General features: G+C 35.8%; 3 protein-coding genes across 3 annotated transcripts; 2 read left to right on the forward strand and 1 right to left on the reverse strand.

The window, feature by feature from the left end:
- Positions 1-3,518: 3,518 nt before the first annotated feature.
- LOC115998929 (plasma membrane ATPase 4) lies at positions 3,519-10,946 on the forward strand. Its single transcript, XM_031238597.1, has 15 exons — positions 3,519-3,886; positions 6,668-6,787; positions 6,871-7,107; positions 7,214-7,975; positions 8,062-8,184; positions 8,280-8,529; positions 8,637-8,801; positions 8,896-9,134; positions 9,225-9,257; positions 9,342-9,423; positions 9,520-9,680; positions 9,776-9,949; positions 10,033-10,215; positions 10,327-10,508; positions 10,623-10,946. Exons 1-15 carry the CDS (start codon positions 3,833-3,835, stop codon positions 10,717-10,719), a joined length of 2,862 nt encoding a protein of 953 aa, XP_031094457.1. The 5' UTR covers positions 3,519-3,832; the 3' UTR covers positions 10,720-10,946.
- Positions 10,947-11,060: 114 nt separating this feature from the next.
- On the reverse strand, positions 11,061-12,728 carry LOC115998931. The gene is made up of 3 exons (XM_031238599.1): positions 12,457-12,728; positions 12,204-12,374; positions 11,061-11,491 (listed from the first exon to the last, which is right to left on the reverse strand). Exons 1-3 carry the CDS (start codon positions 12,711-12,713, stop codon positions 11,242-11,244), a joined length of 678 nt encoding a protein of 225 aa, XP_031094459.1. The 5' UTR covers positions 12,714-12,728; the 3' UTR covers positions 11,061-11,241.
- A 1,729-nt stretch (positions 12,729-14,457) lies between these two features.
- On the forward strand, positions 14,458-16,180 carry LOC115998930 (peroxidase 16-like). The gene is made up of 4 exons (XM_031238598.1): positions 14,458-14,753; positions 14,862-15,059; positions 15,160-15,325; positions 15,528-16,180. The coding sequence occupies exons 1-4, from the start codon at positions 14,529-14,531 to the stop codon at positions 15,932-15,934; spliced, it is 996 nt and encodes a 331-aa protein (XP_031094458.1). The 5' UTR covers positions 14,458-14,528; the 3' UTR covers positions 15,935-16,180.
- Positions 16,181-16,369: the final 189 nt, after the last annotated feature.

The following is a 16,369-nucleotide window of genomic DNA, read 5'->3' on the forward strand; positions in this document are numbered from 1 at the left end:
TAGCTATAGAACATCGATACATGTATGTATTCTGGCAGATTCTAAATTCTAACAATTGCGTATAAGCTATGCTCATTTAAAAAAAGGTGGCATGAAACTTGACTCTTCATGTGTATCTCAACTTATATCATGAATTTTCCCCCCTTTTCCAGTATATACTTTCATTCACATAAACTTTTATTTATCTTAGAATTTAATTTTTATAAAGATGTTATATACAGTGCAATGTTATGGTTCACAAATAATAAATATACTAAAGCATCATATAACTTCTGTACTAATTTTACCCTCTTATTTTTAATTTCGAGTGTATTACTATATGAACTTTTAAAATGTTTAAGAGTTTTTTGAAGTAGGACTATTTTCGCCATTATGTATTATGATGGCATCTTATACTACCTTGTAAAGAATGTGTTTCAATGCCTCCACTTCCTTAGCTCACTGGTTCTCTAGGAAGTATTTGAAAAAAGAAATCAATGTTCAAACCTCGATAGTGTAGGAATTATGTCTATCAAATCCCTTATGTGCAACGATATTTGGCCCAATCCAATGAATCATTGGACCGCCGTGATTTACATCCTCTCAAATGCGGGATTAAATTTTGAGAAATAATAAATAAATCATACTTGATATGTAACGAATTTTCTTTCTTAGTGCATATATATAGTATATGGGTCACACTTGTGTGAGACCGTCTCACGGATCCTTATTCGTGAGACGGGTCGGGTCGGGTCAATGCACCATGCAAATGTCACACTTATATGTGCAAATGTCATACTTATATGCTCAAATATAACACTAATCAAGAATACAATTTTTGTTACTTATTAGAGAAAAAGTAATACATTTTTCATAATAAGTAATGTTGACAAGTGCCCCTCACTTATAAGGGCAAATATAATACTTTTGTGGAAAATGTAATACTTTTAAATCGAAATGTAAAAGTATTGTATTTTCTCTTAAAAGTATTAAATTTACCTTACAAGTAACAAAAATTTTATTCCTGATTAGTATTACATTTGAGCATATAAGTATGACATTTGTGCATAAAAGTGTTATATTTGCATCTTGACCCGACACGTCTCATGGTGAGACGGTCTCACACAAATTTTTGTCATAGTATATATATGTGTTTCGAAAAATTTGAAGTTCTTGGTAAGTAAATTTATGATGTTCCATATAATAGTTAACCGAATTTGGGAAATTTGAATTATAAATTTTTTTTAATTTTTTTTTTTTTGACAACTATAAAATTTTTTTAATAGGAAATGAAAGTTGGAAGTTAGGAATAATGCAATTTTTGCCGCATTGGCAGGTTGAGTAAAGAGGGTACAGTGGAGCACGGACAATAGTGTGTATCAACTTTTATTTATTTATTTAATTATTTATTTCATATTAAATTATGGGACCCGGAAAAGCACATACTCCATTTTGAACGGCTTGTGAGAAACAACTAGCTTTGCTCGGCCCCATGCATACCGCATATATATAACAAATACTAATTTCCCCAAATTGCTTTAACAAGCTAATAATAAAACGACAACAATTAACTACTAAAAACTCTAAATTTATATGGATTGTTAAGATTAGGGGAAATTTTGACTAAGTAAAAAAAGATATGATTTTAATACAAATTAAATTTCAGTCTAAAAGATCCCATAACAAAAAAGTTATGACTAATTATAGGGGCCAAAATCAGTTACAAGGTAATAATTTGGTATTAAGGTATAAAATATTAAAATTTCTTTATACAAAACATAATTTATTTTTTGAGTACTATTGACTCTGCTACGATGTAATATATATTCATAGTCAATGCTCCACACTAAGTTCAAACTTGAGACCTCTCATTTAAAAAGTCACAGCTATGCCGCCAAACAACAAAGCTTTTGACTATATATAAAACGAGATTAATTAGACTACTTGGTGAAAAATACAAACACAAAACGTGATTAATTACACTACTTGGTGAAAAGATACAAAATCTTTAATTAAAAAAAAATCCATTCAATTTCATGGACCAAACGACATAAACCAGAAGTATTTATTATGCAATATAGAATTATACAATATGGACTATTGTGCTGTAGCATTCAACTTTGGACACGACTCCATTTTTGCTTTATTTGACCAAAACGTTCTCCGGATTCACATCTTCCGGCTTTGAATACATTATCGGATTGACAAAATTACCGTTTTATTAATTGCGTAATTAAGTAAACCGTCTAAGGACATTATTACGCCATACATGAAAAAAATACGTAGTTTTCAGTAATACCAAACACCCGTATATATGTGACTGACTCCCTATTAATTACGTCTGGTTTTGTATATTTGATTTTTTAAAATACTTATGTGATTCCAGCTTCGTCGAACTAATTTGATTCTAGCACTAATCCCTAGAACAACTGCATAATAAATCTTAAGTCGCACAATCGGTCTGCCAGTTAGACATTGTCATCATATATGCACAAGTGATTCAATCCACGTACATCTTCAATCATTATATACCTTTTTTCGCCTTAAGTCGTAACATCAAGTCAAACTTCTATTAACGTAACTCACGGTTGAAACCATCAATTAACGAGTAATTCATATATTTGTTTTGTTTTTTTTAATAAATCATATTACTTAGTGATCTTAGACTGAGAAAAATAATATGTAGTACTTTTTTTTAAAGAGTATTTAAATAGATTTTGAGTTATGGACTTAGGGGAAAATCGCTACTTGAATATACACTTTTGGATGAAACTCATTGATGGTAATAATGTTTACTGGATATATTTTATGTAAAACATAGTGTTTTGTATTGATATGGTTTGTCTACAAGAAAACAGAGCATCCCCTTCTTGCTACATGGGTCAGCCTTTATACTATACACCTGTAACGGTTACAACAATTTTAGCAACGACCTCCTAATAAGTGACGCCTACTGTAATTCTTAATTCATCGCTTTGATGAGATGGCGTTCTTAATCCGTGGGCTCTTGAAGCCGTTTCACATCTTCTCTGCTCCTGACCGTTGTTTCACTGCTTTAATGAGTTAGATGTATCGAATCGGATCCAACACCTTGTCCAATTACTTTGCCACTCATATTGTGAACTTACGAGAAGGTAAACCAACCTATGCGTGCCGATAATTGACCAACTCAGAAAATCAATGGATAACCTTCATAGTTCCACCAGAGTTGAATTTGAAGCCTTGAAATTACCGAATCAATTATTCAATTAATTTCTTTGAAAGTGCCTTTATTTCGACAAATTTAACAATAATGTGGCGTGTTTTTTATAAAATATTCATCAAATGCATAATTCAATAATAAAATAAATAAATAGAACTATACTAAATATTAAAAGATTTTGGTTATTTATGCTCATAAATATTTTTCTAAATATTAGGGCTGGAAATTGGGATAGGGGGCCCACCTGCGGGTGGGGTGGGGTAGGGTAGGGTTTAAATTTCTAGTGGTAATTCCTTGAGAGAAGCGATTGCTAAATGAGTATAAAAGGAGAGGCTTAAAAGCTCTTAGAACTCCATTCTCCGGCCATCTCTTCTTTCGATTTTCTCCTCCTTTTCATTTGGCCATTATTGCGGTTTTTTTCATTGGGAACTGCAATTTCTCTCCATTCAATGAATCACTACACTAGCATCTCCATCTCCCTATATCTCTCTGTGATTTGTTGAGAGAGAAACAGAGATTCCTGCGTTAGCTGCGGTGCTTATAAGAGTTCGTTCATGCTCTCCATCACTCCTTCATCGTCTTTCAGGGTTCCCAGCTTTTCTGCAATCTAAACCATTCATTCCTAAACCCTTATCCCTGCCGTGACCAAAAATGGGCGACAAATCCATCACTCTCGAACAGATCAAGAATGAGACTGTTGACCTGGTATATATCTCTTCCTCTCCGCCCTTTTTTTTCGCGATTTATTGTTTTTGCTGTTAGTCATGATTGAATTGAATTTCTCCAATTCCGTCTTGATATGAAGAAGATTGATTGATTACATGTTTTGCTTTCTGCAACCTGCATATAGATTTTGCTGTCTTTCTGGCTGCATATAAATTTGATTTTCTACTTACTTTTCGCCAAACACTTTTCCACAGTCTACAGTGGTTTAATAATCATCTGCTGTAATTTGTTACTCTATTTTTTCAAAAACATATTCTGATTTATTCGGTAAAAAATATAGTCCTATTTTTATTTTACTTTTAAGTTATTCATAACTTTAATAACATATTCTGATTTATTTAAAAAAAATATGAGCCACAATTGTTATCCGTCTCTAATACTTCTATGTATCATTTTCCTCCCCATCCTTTTCACTTTACCCTTGTCATCAAATCAAATTGCGACTTTTCTTCTTCCTTTTCTTTTTATAATAAAATAATATTACTCCGTAGCAGATAATCTACCAGTTTACATCGCACCAATACATATAAAATATCCACATCATGTATGTAACTATCATACACCCACAATTTTCAATATATACACCTAATACTGCGTATCTATCCCTTTTATATACAAATTTTTGTTTATTTTTATTCATTTTCTCTTATTATCATAAAGAAAAATACTGCTACATATAGTTTTAGAATCATAATTTTGAAACTGTAAAAAATATACTCTGTAGTCTAAGAAACTTACTCAAAGATAGAATGATTTTATAAGAATGATTTTCTCTCTCTCTATATATATAGGGACAAAAAAGGTCGAGTTTAAAACAAACTTTGTAATGAGACCGTACCAGATCTACAAAATCATGAATGGTAAGAAATAAAGAGGAAATTATTATATATAGAAATCCAAATAAGTAATTAAAAACAAATATTTATGATATTTTTATTATAAAATTAGGTAAATATATATAGAGTGGTCACATGCCTGTATGTTTGTATGTGTATGTATTCATGTGTGAATACGTATGAGTAGTTGTATGTATCTGTCAAAGCTCCTTTCCCACATTAATCAAATGACTTCACGGGAAAGCGTTTTTATTCCTTGTAATCTTTTCACGTGCTTCCAATTATTTAATTATTTACCAAAACTAATTAATTTATATTCAGGAAAATTATATTCTAATTAATATTCTTTCCATATTTATTTTTGTTTTATCTTTATTTTGTGAATCAAAAAATAAAAAGTAGAAAATATGATAGTATCCGATCCTACCCCTTTTGACATTAGGTGTGAGGTTGGTTCATTTCTTTGTCATAACTTGCCTTTCTTCTATGGTAATTGTTGATTGTGAAATCTCTTGTTATATAATTAATTTTTAAATAGAATCTTTGACCAATCTCAGTTTTTTACCAATTATTTATTTTGTTATAGCAGTCAATTCCTAACTCTTTGAATCAAAGTCAGTTACGAATTAGTAATGTTATGTGTTTGGTTCGCACATGAGAATCGGAATCAGAATGGGTATGTAATGGTAATAAGTGAAAGTATTTTACATGTTTGGTTATTATAGTTGGGGAAGAGGATGAAGGGAAATGAAACTCTTATTTTATTAGGGAATGTGTTTTGCAATTAATAGGATAATCAAAATCCATAGTATTGTTTTAAAAATATGTCAACCAAACAATAATAAGACTTTGATATTCATTCATGATAGCTTAACATGTCAACCAAACACACCTATACTTTGATTTAATCTCAAAATTGATTTTTGACATAAATTAACACACTGAAATATATAGATATACAAACTGTAGAATAAGATTTTTTACATTTGTAAAAATGTACGGAGAATTTGAGACTGGGTTTGGTAGGTGTATATTGGCATACTAGTCACTAGATGTGTAATTTAATTAGGTTTTTGTCTCTTTTTGGTAAGAGTTGGGACATATTCCGTGGTACTATTCACATGCGTGGATAGTTGTTCCATGGAAGTAAACTTTAGCTAACGGTCTGACTAATGCGCAGTTGAAAACAATTAATGTCCCCTATCTTTGACATATTTGCCCTGATATTAGGCAAAAAATTACGGAGTAGGTAGAGCTAAAATAGTTTTCCTTTCCAAAAATACCCTTGTTAGAGTGCATGGATTTCGGCATCTAGTCTACGCCGTTGAAAGTGCGTCCCCATCACCCATGGGATAAGGCGTTGGGGATTGGGTGGCGATCCGAGGCTGTTGTTTAGGTTTATAACGTTGTAGGGTCTGATGACAGCACCTGAAAGTCAACTTTGCATATGAATACAGATAGATGTGCATAAATGTTTTAGTAGTTCAATAACGTGGGAAACCTAACTATTCAAAATAAATTTTTTACACGTCACTATACTATAATTTAAAATTTATTCCATATACATATACCAGGTTATTATCGGATGCAAGACAAATAATATGAAAGTATTTTTATTGCACGCAAAATAATATTTCTTATAGAGATTCATAAACGTTTTGGTGTTTATATAAAATTACATGAACAAATAAATTCAATTTAAGTAAATACTCAATTCTTTCTTTAATATACTATTTACCTGTTTCCATTTTTGTTGTGTACCATCACACCATGCTGTGATATAGACATTTTCTTGATTTGAAAATGTATTGTTTTGTTAAGTAGGATGAAGCTGATTAGGTGGAATGTTTTAAGCCATAATCACAATAAGTACTATTGGAATGGGTTTGGTAATCAACTGCTGATTGAATATTGTGAATGACAGGAAAAAATCCCGATTGAGGAAGTGTTTGAACAGCTGAAATGTAGTCGGGAGGGACTGACATCAGATGAGGGTGCCAACAGGCTTCAGATATTTGGTCCCAACAAGTTAGAAGAGAAAAAGGTATGTAGTTATTGTTTCAATGTTGGAATGCTCTGGTTTAAGACTAGAACATATGTTCAATATGTTGTTGAATATAATTACAGGAAAGCAAGTTACTGAAGTTCCTTGGGTTTATGTGGAATCCTCTGTCATGGGTTATGGAAGCTGCTGCCATCATGGCAATTGCACTGGCTAATGGAGAGGGGAAGCCCCCAGATTGGCAGGACTTTGTTGGTATTGTTTGCTTGCTTGTCATCAACTCCACTATCAGTTTCATTGAAGAAAACAATGCCGGAAATGCTGCTGCAGCTCTTATGGCTGGACTTGCACCTAAGACAAAGGTATAATAACACAATTATTGCAAACATTCAACTTCAGATTTTTTGCAATGTGAGATTAGCTTTACACATGTTCCATTGCATGTACTAATATTTTAATTGACTACAGGTGCTTAGGGATGGTCGTTGGAGTGAACAGGAGGCTGCAATTCTTGTTCCTGGAGATATTGTTAGTATCAAGTTGGGAGATATCATTCCAGCTGATGCTCGTCTTCTTGAAGGTGATCCGTTAAAGGTTGATCAGTCTGCTCTTACTGGAGAGTCTCTCCCTGTGACCAAGAGTCCCGGGGATGAAGTTTTCTCTGGTTCAACATGCAAACAAGGAGAGATTGAAGCTGTTGTTATTGCCACTGGGGTTCATACTTTCTTTGGAAAGGCAGCACATCTTGTTGACAGCACCAATCAAGTTGGCCACTTTCAGAAAGTACTCACTGCCATCGGAAACTTCTGTATCTGTTCAATTGCAGTTGGTATGGCTGCTGAGATAATTGTCATGTATCCAATTCAGCACCGAAAGTACAGGGATGGAATTGACAATCTCCTTGTTCTCTTAATTGGTGGCATTCCTATTGCTATGCCCACCGTCTTGTCTGTCACAATGGCTATTGGATCACACAGGCTATCTCAGCAGGGTGCCATCACCAAGAGAATGACTGCAATTGAGGAGATGGCTGGCATGGATGTCCTCTGCAGTGATAAAACCGGGACCTTGACTCTTAACAAGTTGAGTGTAGATAAAAACTTAATTGAAGTATTTGCTAAAGGCGTAGACAAAGACCATGTGCTCCTTCTTGCTGCAAGGGCTTCAAGAACTGAAAATCAGGATGCTATTGATGCTGCCATGGTTGGGATGCTTGCTGATCCTAAGGAGGTATTTTTCTTTTCTTACCTTCATAGGCTCTAAAGATTAAACACAATAGAAATTTGTTATCATGATCAAGTTAATTTCTTTGTCAGGCACGAGCTGGCATTAGGGAGGTCCATTTCCTCCCCTTCAATCCTGTGGACAAGAGGACTGCCCTCACTTATATTGATGCTCAAGGCAATTGGCATCGTGTGAGTAAAGGTGCTCCAGAACAGGTTAGTTTTCATGTTCCCCCTTGTTTAAGATCTTTGCAGACACCTAACAGATCTTAAGACCAAATAACTAATTGAAGTTTTCTTTCCTTCTTTAGATTTTGGCACTCTGCAATGCCCGGGAAGACCTCAAGAGAAAGGTTCATTCTGTGATTGATAAGTATGCTGAACGCGGACTTAGATCGTTGGCTGTGGCTAGACAGGAAGTGCCTGAGAAAACAAAAGAGAGTCCTGGTACCCCATGGCAATTCGTTGGACTGTTGCCCCTCTTTGATCCTCCCAGACATGATAGTGCTGAAACTATTCGCAGGGCCTTGAACCTTGGTGTGAATGTTAAAATGATTACTGGTAATCAACTTACAGAACTGTGTTTTTCTTCCTTTATAAGTGCAATCGTCATTGCCTGGATATCTTCTTTCAACTTCATTCAAATTATTATTGTTGATTGTGTGCAGGTGATCAACTTGCAATTGGTAAGGAGACTGGCCGTAGACTTGGAATGGGAACAAACATGTACCCTTCCGCTTCTTTACTTGGCCAAGACAAAGATGCATCTATTGCCGCCCTTCCAGTAGAGGAATTGATTGAAAAGGCTGATGGTTTTGCCGGAGTTTTTCCAGGTTGGTGCCTTGCAGTGACTGTATTTAAGATTCCCATATCTTCTTCTGTTCAATAGATGTGAATAATTAATGATGTTTTTTCTGTGATCTACAGAGCACAAATATGAAATAGTGAAGAAATTGCAGGAGAGGAAGCACATTGTTGGAATGACTGGAGATGGTGTGAATGATGCTCCTGCTCTAAAGAAGGCAGATATTGGAATTGCGGTTGCTGATGCTACCGATGCTGCAAGAAGTGCTTCTGATATTGTGCTCACTGAACCCGGGTTAAGTGTTATTATCAGTGCTGTCTTAACTAGCAGGGCAATTTTCCAGAGGATGAAGAACTACACTGTAAGCTTTAATTTCTACAACTCTATCTAAAATACATTATTCTCTTGTTTTTAGTACTCTACTAACTCCATGCACCATTCGCTTCAACAGATCTATGCTGTTTCCATCACAATACGTATTGTGGTAAGCTCAATGTTTGCATTTCAAGAATCCTTACTTTTTCCTTCTCTTTTTGATGTCTTATGTTGTTTACTGTCTCTTTTGCAGTTTGGTTTTATGCTTATTGCTTTGATATGGAAATACGACTTCTCTGCTTTTATGGTCCTGATCATAGCAATCCTGAACGATGGTAAATCCACTTTCTGCTCTGTTTCTTAACTACTTGGTGGTCATATGAAATTGTTTTTTACTGACAGAGGGAGATGGATTGTCATTTCTTTTTCAGGAACCATCATGACTATCTCGAAGGATAGAGTAAAAGCATCGCCAATGCCAGATAGCTGGAAGCTGAATGAGATTTTTGCCACCGGCGTTGTTCTTGGAGGTTATTTGGCAATGATGACAGTCATCTTCTTCTGGGCTATGCACGATACCGACTTCTTCTCTGTATGGACTACTTATACTCTGTTGTCTTGATCTGCGGCATAAATAAATATTATCATATTGTTGGTTTTCATATGCCCAATTTAACTAACTTTCAGGATAAATTTGGGGTGAGATCACTGAGGAACAGTGATGACGAAATGATGGCTGCGCTATACCTCCAAGTCAGTATTGTGAGCCAGGCTCTGATCTTTGTCACCAGATCTCGCGGCTGGTCTTTCCTTGAACGCCCCGGACTTCTTCTGGTTACTGCATTTTTTATTGCACAACTGGTAAGACTTTGGGAACAATGAAACATTACATTACATACATGAGTTCAATTCGATCTGAAAGTACTATATATGATGTTTCGCAGGTTGCAACCTTGATAGCTGTTTATGCGGACTGGGGTTTTGCCAGGATTAAGGGATGTGGTTGGGGGTGGGCCGGCGTGGTATGGCTTTACAGCGTAGTTTTCTACGTGCCGCTTGACCTCATGAAGTTTGCCATTCGTTACATCTTAAGCGGAAAGGCCTGGCTTAACTTGCTGGAGAACAAGGTAAACAACACATCCTATCCTCCCTCCGACATCATCTGAACAACTACTACGATGTATTTCTTCGATCTGTCTTGCATACATGCATGCTGATTCGGTTTTGTTTGACAACAGACTGCCTTCACCACAAAGAAGGACTACGGAAAAGAGGAGAGGGAAGCGCAATGGGCTCACGCTCAGAGGACTCTACACGGTCTTCAACCCCCAGAAGCTTCTAATCTCTTCAGCGAAAAGAATAGCTACAGGGAGCTTTCAGAAATCGCAGAACAGGCAAAGAGGAGAGCTGAGGTGGCTAGGTATGAGAACAATATTTGACACTGTCGTGTCTTCATCTTGCATTCTTGCTCGATCTCACCTTCATTTGTTTGAACAACGTTGACACTTACTGTTTTTTTGTTTGTTTGTTGCAGGCTGCGTGAGCTGCATACACTGAAGGGTCACGTTGAGTCAGTGGTGAAGCTGAAAGGGTTGGACATTGAAACTATCCAGCAGCATTATACTCTTTAAGCCAGCTTTTAGTTATTACATAATTGGCCACACCAGCTTGCATTATAGCAAACATGGAATCAGATTATTGTTAACTCCAGACCACATTACAAACATGGCCTTTCTAGTAGTTAACAAATGTGTAATTTGTCTTACATATAAAATGCAGCAAGCTAAGAGCTGTGAGCTCTCATCCTATGTATTTTACTTGGATTTCTAATGAATTTCTTTCCAATATTCAATGCCAACGTCAGCTCGATCTTTTTTTGAGATGGCCCCTGTAACCAAATTTCCCTTTTATCTGTACTTAAGTCTGGTTAAGTGTTATGATTTTATTGGTAAAAGAAAAGCCAAATCATAAGTTGAACAAAACTTCCCTTTTATCATTTTACCTCAAAAATCAAAAGAGGTAGTCCATGTAACAGGTAAGAAGCCTATACAAGATTTTCCTTCTTAAAACCACACCAGATGAGAATAGTGCAGTCTAGTACAACATATAAATAGGTATAGGTACCCGAGATTGCTCAGCCATGATGCTCCTCCCTAGGAGTAATCATCGTCTTCTTCATCTCTTGACCCGAGGAATCTCCTTACAACAGCAGCGGCTGCACCAAAGAGCATAAAGAGAACCAATGTGTCAAAGCCACCTCCAACACCTACTGCAACACCCGGTCCAGGAGCAAAGAATGAGAAGGGCGTCCAACCCCATCCCCCATAGTATGGCACACCAACACCATAGCCATATCCACCAACTAGAGGAGGGGCAACTCGCGGGTTAATGTAAACATTGGTCCTGCAACGGAAAGTAATGAATGTTAAGTCGAATATGAGAAGTTACATTGTTTGAATATTTAATGATGAATGAGACTTGAGACAACTTCACAGTGTATGAAACACCTGCTTCCCTTCTTACCAAATGAAATCAATATAAAGCAAAAAACTCCATCTTTTGTACACCATAAACTAGACTTAAAACGAAGAACTAGAAACAACAGGAGGACTTTAATTTGGTATAAAGTTAAACATCCATACATCCGATCAACTCCTTTCCCTACTAGTACGAGGATTCAAGGCACCTTAAAGTTTAGCATTTTCCTCTAATGCTAAGGTTGCTACGTACAGTAGATAAAGACACTCATCCTAAACCTAGTTAAATCTCAAGGTGATCTTCACTACTACTTCCTAAACCAAAATTTCAGTATTCCTAAGTTTGGACTATTGTCGACATCAATTCTATTCTAGGACGAGATAAAAGTAGCACATCAGGCAATAACTACACTCCAGCCCTCAGCCTTGCTAACAACAGAAACAGTAAATGTTCATTGATCATATATAATGTTACAGACCACATGAATGCACAATTCCATGATGTTTTGTCTTATTTATATCTGAAATTAAATCATGATATAAAACTAGCTAGCTAATTTTTATTTTTTTTCATATCAATATGGACCTTTCAAAATTAGAAATACATGGAAAGTGAAAGGATAAGCCAGTTACTAAACCTGGAATTATTAATCCTTGGACCTGAAGCGCGTGGCGCCGATGATCGGAAGGCCTGACCGCCAACTCGGCCGCCGGTCTTAGCAGCAGATGCAGGGTCTACTGAGCCCAGTGTGAGCACCCCAGCTGCCAACGCAACCAACGCCAATTTCGCCATTTTATTCTCATTTTTCCTTCAGGGAATTACAGACATAAACAATATAACAAATAAGTTTGAGAAAAAAACGCAAAGAGTGGGGAATCAGAAAGCAGTACCTCAAGGGCTGATTTTCACCGTCTGGGTTACAAGAGCAGGAGATTTTAATGGTATTTACGAAACCGCAGCTGAAATTCCGGGTGGGTTTGAAAGATGAAGCGAGAGGATTGGTTAGAAAGCTTTGCTGGAGAAGAGCTAAAGACATGTTGGTGTTGCTATGGCGAAAAGGAGCTCCACTGAAATCTTGTTTCCGGCGACAACAGTGTGATGTGAGGAGAGCAGAGTGAGAAAACACCGATTGTATGATATTATCCATTTACTGATTCTGGATTCGCCACGTGACAACGTAGTACTGGCTGAAGTTTGTTCAAAAATGTTTTCCATTTTTTGGTAAATGTAAATAAATGTTTTCCACATTTTATTTTCGCGGATTCCAGAACCTTTTTTTTCTTTTGATTTTTTTGTGCTACACTAATAATATAAAAAAGTTTTTCGTATTTTTGGTCCAACGAATATTATAGCATTAACAATGTTGATTCACAACTTACATAATTGAATCATGACTATCAATTTCTTAGGATAAATAATCCTTTCAGTGAAATTTACGTCAATTTTTCAAAGGAACAAAAATCATTTCTCTTTTATAACAGGAGTATAATGGTCTTTTTCTTTTTACCACAATGTTTTCTCCTTGGAATTCTTTGTCCCAATGGTACTGTAACACTAACAATGTTGATCCACAACTTTCAAAACTTGCATAATTGATTCACGAGTATCAATTTCTTAGCAAAAATGGTCCTTTCGGTGAAATCTCACACAAGAAAAACACCATTATATCCTTACTATTTAAGAGTAATAAATAGAGTTAGTAAATTATTCATACTTTTTAAGGTATAAAAGATCTTGAAATATAACTACATGCCAAATTGTTTGACTACAAAATGGCCCATATAATAAGATGAGATGAAGGGTTCACTAAACAACAAGCCCAACCATATTATGTGGACAGTGGACTATGACAATAAGCATTGGTGTTACCTAATCCAAGAAATTTCATGGGTATTTGCAAACATGCTCAAGACATGCGTCCGTATTCCATAATTGTATGTGTTACATACGTATTTCTACAAATTGTAGAAATACATAGTGTAACACATACATACGTAATTACCTAACATGTTTGTTTGACTAAATATATAGTTTACATGTTTTTTTTCATGGGTAACGTGCCGTAGATGGAACAGCCTTAATGCACGCTAATGTCGTCGTCTCTTTCTGCACAAATTGTTATCCCTAGCTTGCTTCACATGATGAAGATAGATGATGATTGGAGAGATTTGCTGTAACTGCTCATTCTTCCTTTGACTTTCAAATAATAATAATAATAATAAAGTTGATGCTTTTTAAAAAAAAATTATCTTCACTTTTCAATTATACCATAACTATTAATTCTTAGGCTATCGAATTTATTTTAAATTTAATATTGTTGATTAAGAAAGTTATTTGTGATGTGTCAATTATCAAAGCAACAAGTAAAATCCAGTTGTTTAAACTTTAAACATTTATTGGCTTGAATAGCTTCATTATATTGCTGCAATTACTTAACCAACTTCTAAAACCCAGCGTAGCTACAATAAATATAATGTTGAAAAACTAATTAATACAACATATTTGCCCTTGCAATAGCAGCAAATAACTAATACATTATATTTTTACTTGTCAATCCTGAATCATTTAAAGAATTAACTCTATATGACTATATATAGTGTATATTATTGTTTGACTTTATCTAAAGTTGCACATGAATGCAAATTAAAGAGAGTAGCTAGCTAGGAGTGGAAGTTGATCAGATCATGTGCCCTCTATGGTTCCACAAATTCAATCCTATGAGATTAGCATTTGATTAATACCACCATATTCATGCACTTCCTTCCATTCCCTCTTTGTACCATTATATTATTCATACCCAAATGAAAGTGCGTGCGCCGTATAATATAGGCCAGTTGGAATTGACAAAGTTTAATCATATTTTTATGAGTTCAGTTGAGCATGTATAAATAGATCTTAGCTAGCTTCGTGGATATGAAAAACAAAAACCATACATACATTATATTTATTATCACAAATTAGAATGGAACATCAAAGAAAGAATAGTATGGTGGTTGCTTCTGGTATGTTGGTTTGTTTGGTGTTATTAGTTAGCAGTGCCCATGCTCAGCTAAGAACTGACTTCTACAAGAACACTTGCCCTAACGTTGAATCACTGGTTCGATCCGCCGTCCAACAGAAATTCCGGCAGACTTTCGTAACCGCCCCTGCAACTCTCCGCCTCTTCTTCCATGATTGCTTTGTTCGGGTTCGTTAATTAGTTAGTTAGTTAGTTAGTTTCTACTTCCAATTCCATTTATATATTTATATTAAGAATGTCGTGGATCGATATGATAATGATCTATATATCTATCAGGGCTGCGATGCTTCGGTACTTTTGGCATCACCAAACGGGAAAGCAGAGAAAGACCACCCCGATAACCTCTCACTGGCCGGAGATGGATTCGATACCGTCATCAAAGCTAAGGCTGCTGTGGATAGCAATCCTCAATGCAGAAACAAAGTTTCCTGTGCCGATATTTTGGCCTTAGCCACTAGAGATGTCGTCTCTTTGGTACGTACATACATACGTAATTCATTCATTCAATTATCGAATTAAATGGTTTTTTATATATTATACGTACTCTGATCTGATCTGATCTGGGTGTATGTAGGCCGGGGGAGCATTTTACCCTGTGGAATTGGGACGCCGTGATGGAAGAATTTCGTCACTAACCAGCGTCCAACGCAATCTACCAGGAGCAGGATTTAACCTGGATCAACTCAATTCCATGTTTGGTCGTCACGGCCTCACCCAAACAGATATGATTGCCCTATCAGGTATATATAGTTAATATTTTTTTTTAAGTACTACTGACTTTGTTATATTTGTTCATATAACTACTTTCTCGACTTATTGAAGTACAAATAGTAAATATTGTCTTTAATGAACTCGAATCCATTCCTTGAGGTGCCACCAGACCACAAAATTTTTATAGTTTAATTTTTAAAGTTGAATTATTATAATAATGTATGGTGGCAGGGGCGCATACGATTGGGTTCTCGCACTGCAAGCACGTGGCGAAGCGTATTTACAGGTTCCAGCCGCGAAGCTGGATTGACCCGACCCTGAACTTGAGATACGCGTTTCAGCTGAGGCAAATGTGCCCTCTGAAGGTGGACCCCAGAATCGCTATCAACATGGACCCCACAACGCCCAACACCTTCGACAATGCATACTTCAAGAACCTGCAGCAAGGTAAGGGTCTGTTTGTGTCCGACCAAGTGCTGTTCACCGATCGTCGTTCCAGGAACACCGTCAACTTTTTCGCCTCCAACAACGCCGCATTCCAGCAAGCCTTCGCCGCCGCCATGACCAAGCTTGGCCGCATCGGAGTTTTGACCGGAAATCTTAGTGAAATCAGGCGTGATTGCACCAGACCCAACTAATATAATTAAGCTATCTAGCTAGCTACATATGCTCGCTATGACCGGCCGGCCGGCCAGATCAGAGTTTTATTTTCTAGTTAGCTTAATTAGGAAATAATTAATTTAAATTGTTTTTCATAATGTAGTACGTACGTGTTTTTACTTCTTTCCATCGGGGCTTTCATTTCGATCTGGTTTACGTTACATACGTTGTAATGTTGTATCATTCATTTTTTTGAATATTATTATTATGAATTCTAATCTTAATTTGGTTAAATTTTACTCTTAGCTTCTTTTAAAATTTAAAATTGACGCATATGCATGCATGTAATAAACAAACAAACCATGCATATATGCATGTGGCTTTAATTTCATTTATTACATGATAAGGTAGTGAGAATTGTTAAAGAATATATAAGACGTTTGAATATATAGTTTATTAATACATACCTACTC

This window comes from Ipomoea triloba, chromosome 12, assembly GCF_003576645.1.
Source record: "Ipomoea triloba cultivar NCNSP0323 chromosome 12, ASM357664v1".
Taxonomy (NCBI): Eukaryota; Viridiplantae; Streptophyta; class Magnoliopsida; order Solanales; family Convolvulaceae; genus Ipomoea; species Ipomoea triloba.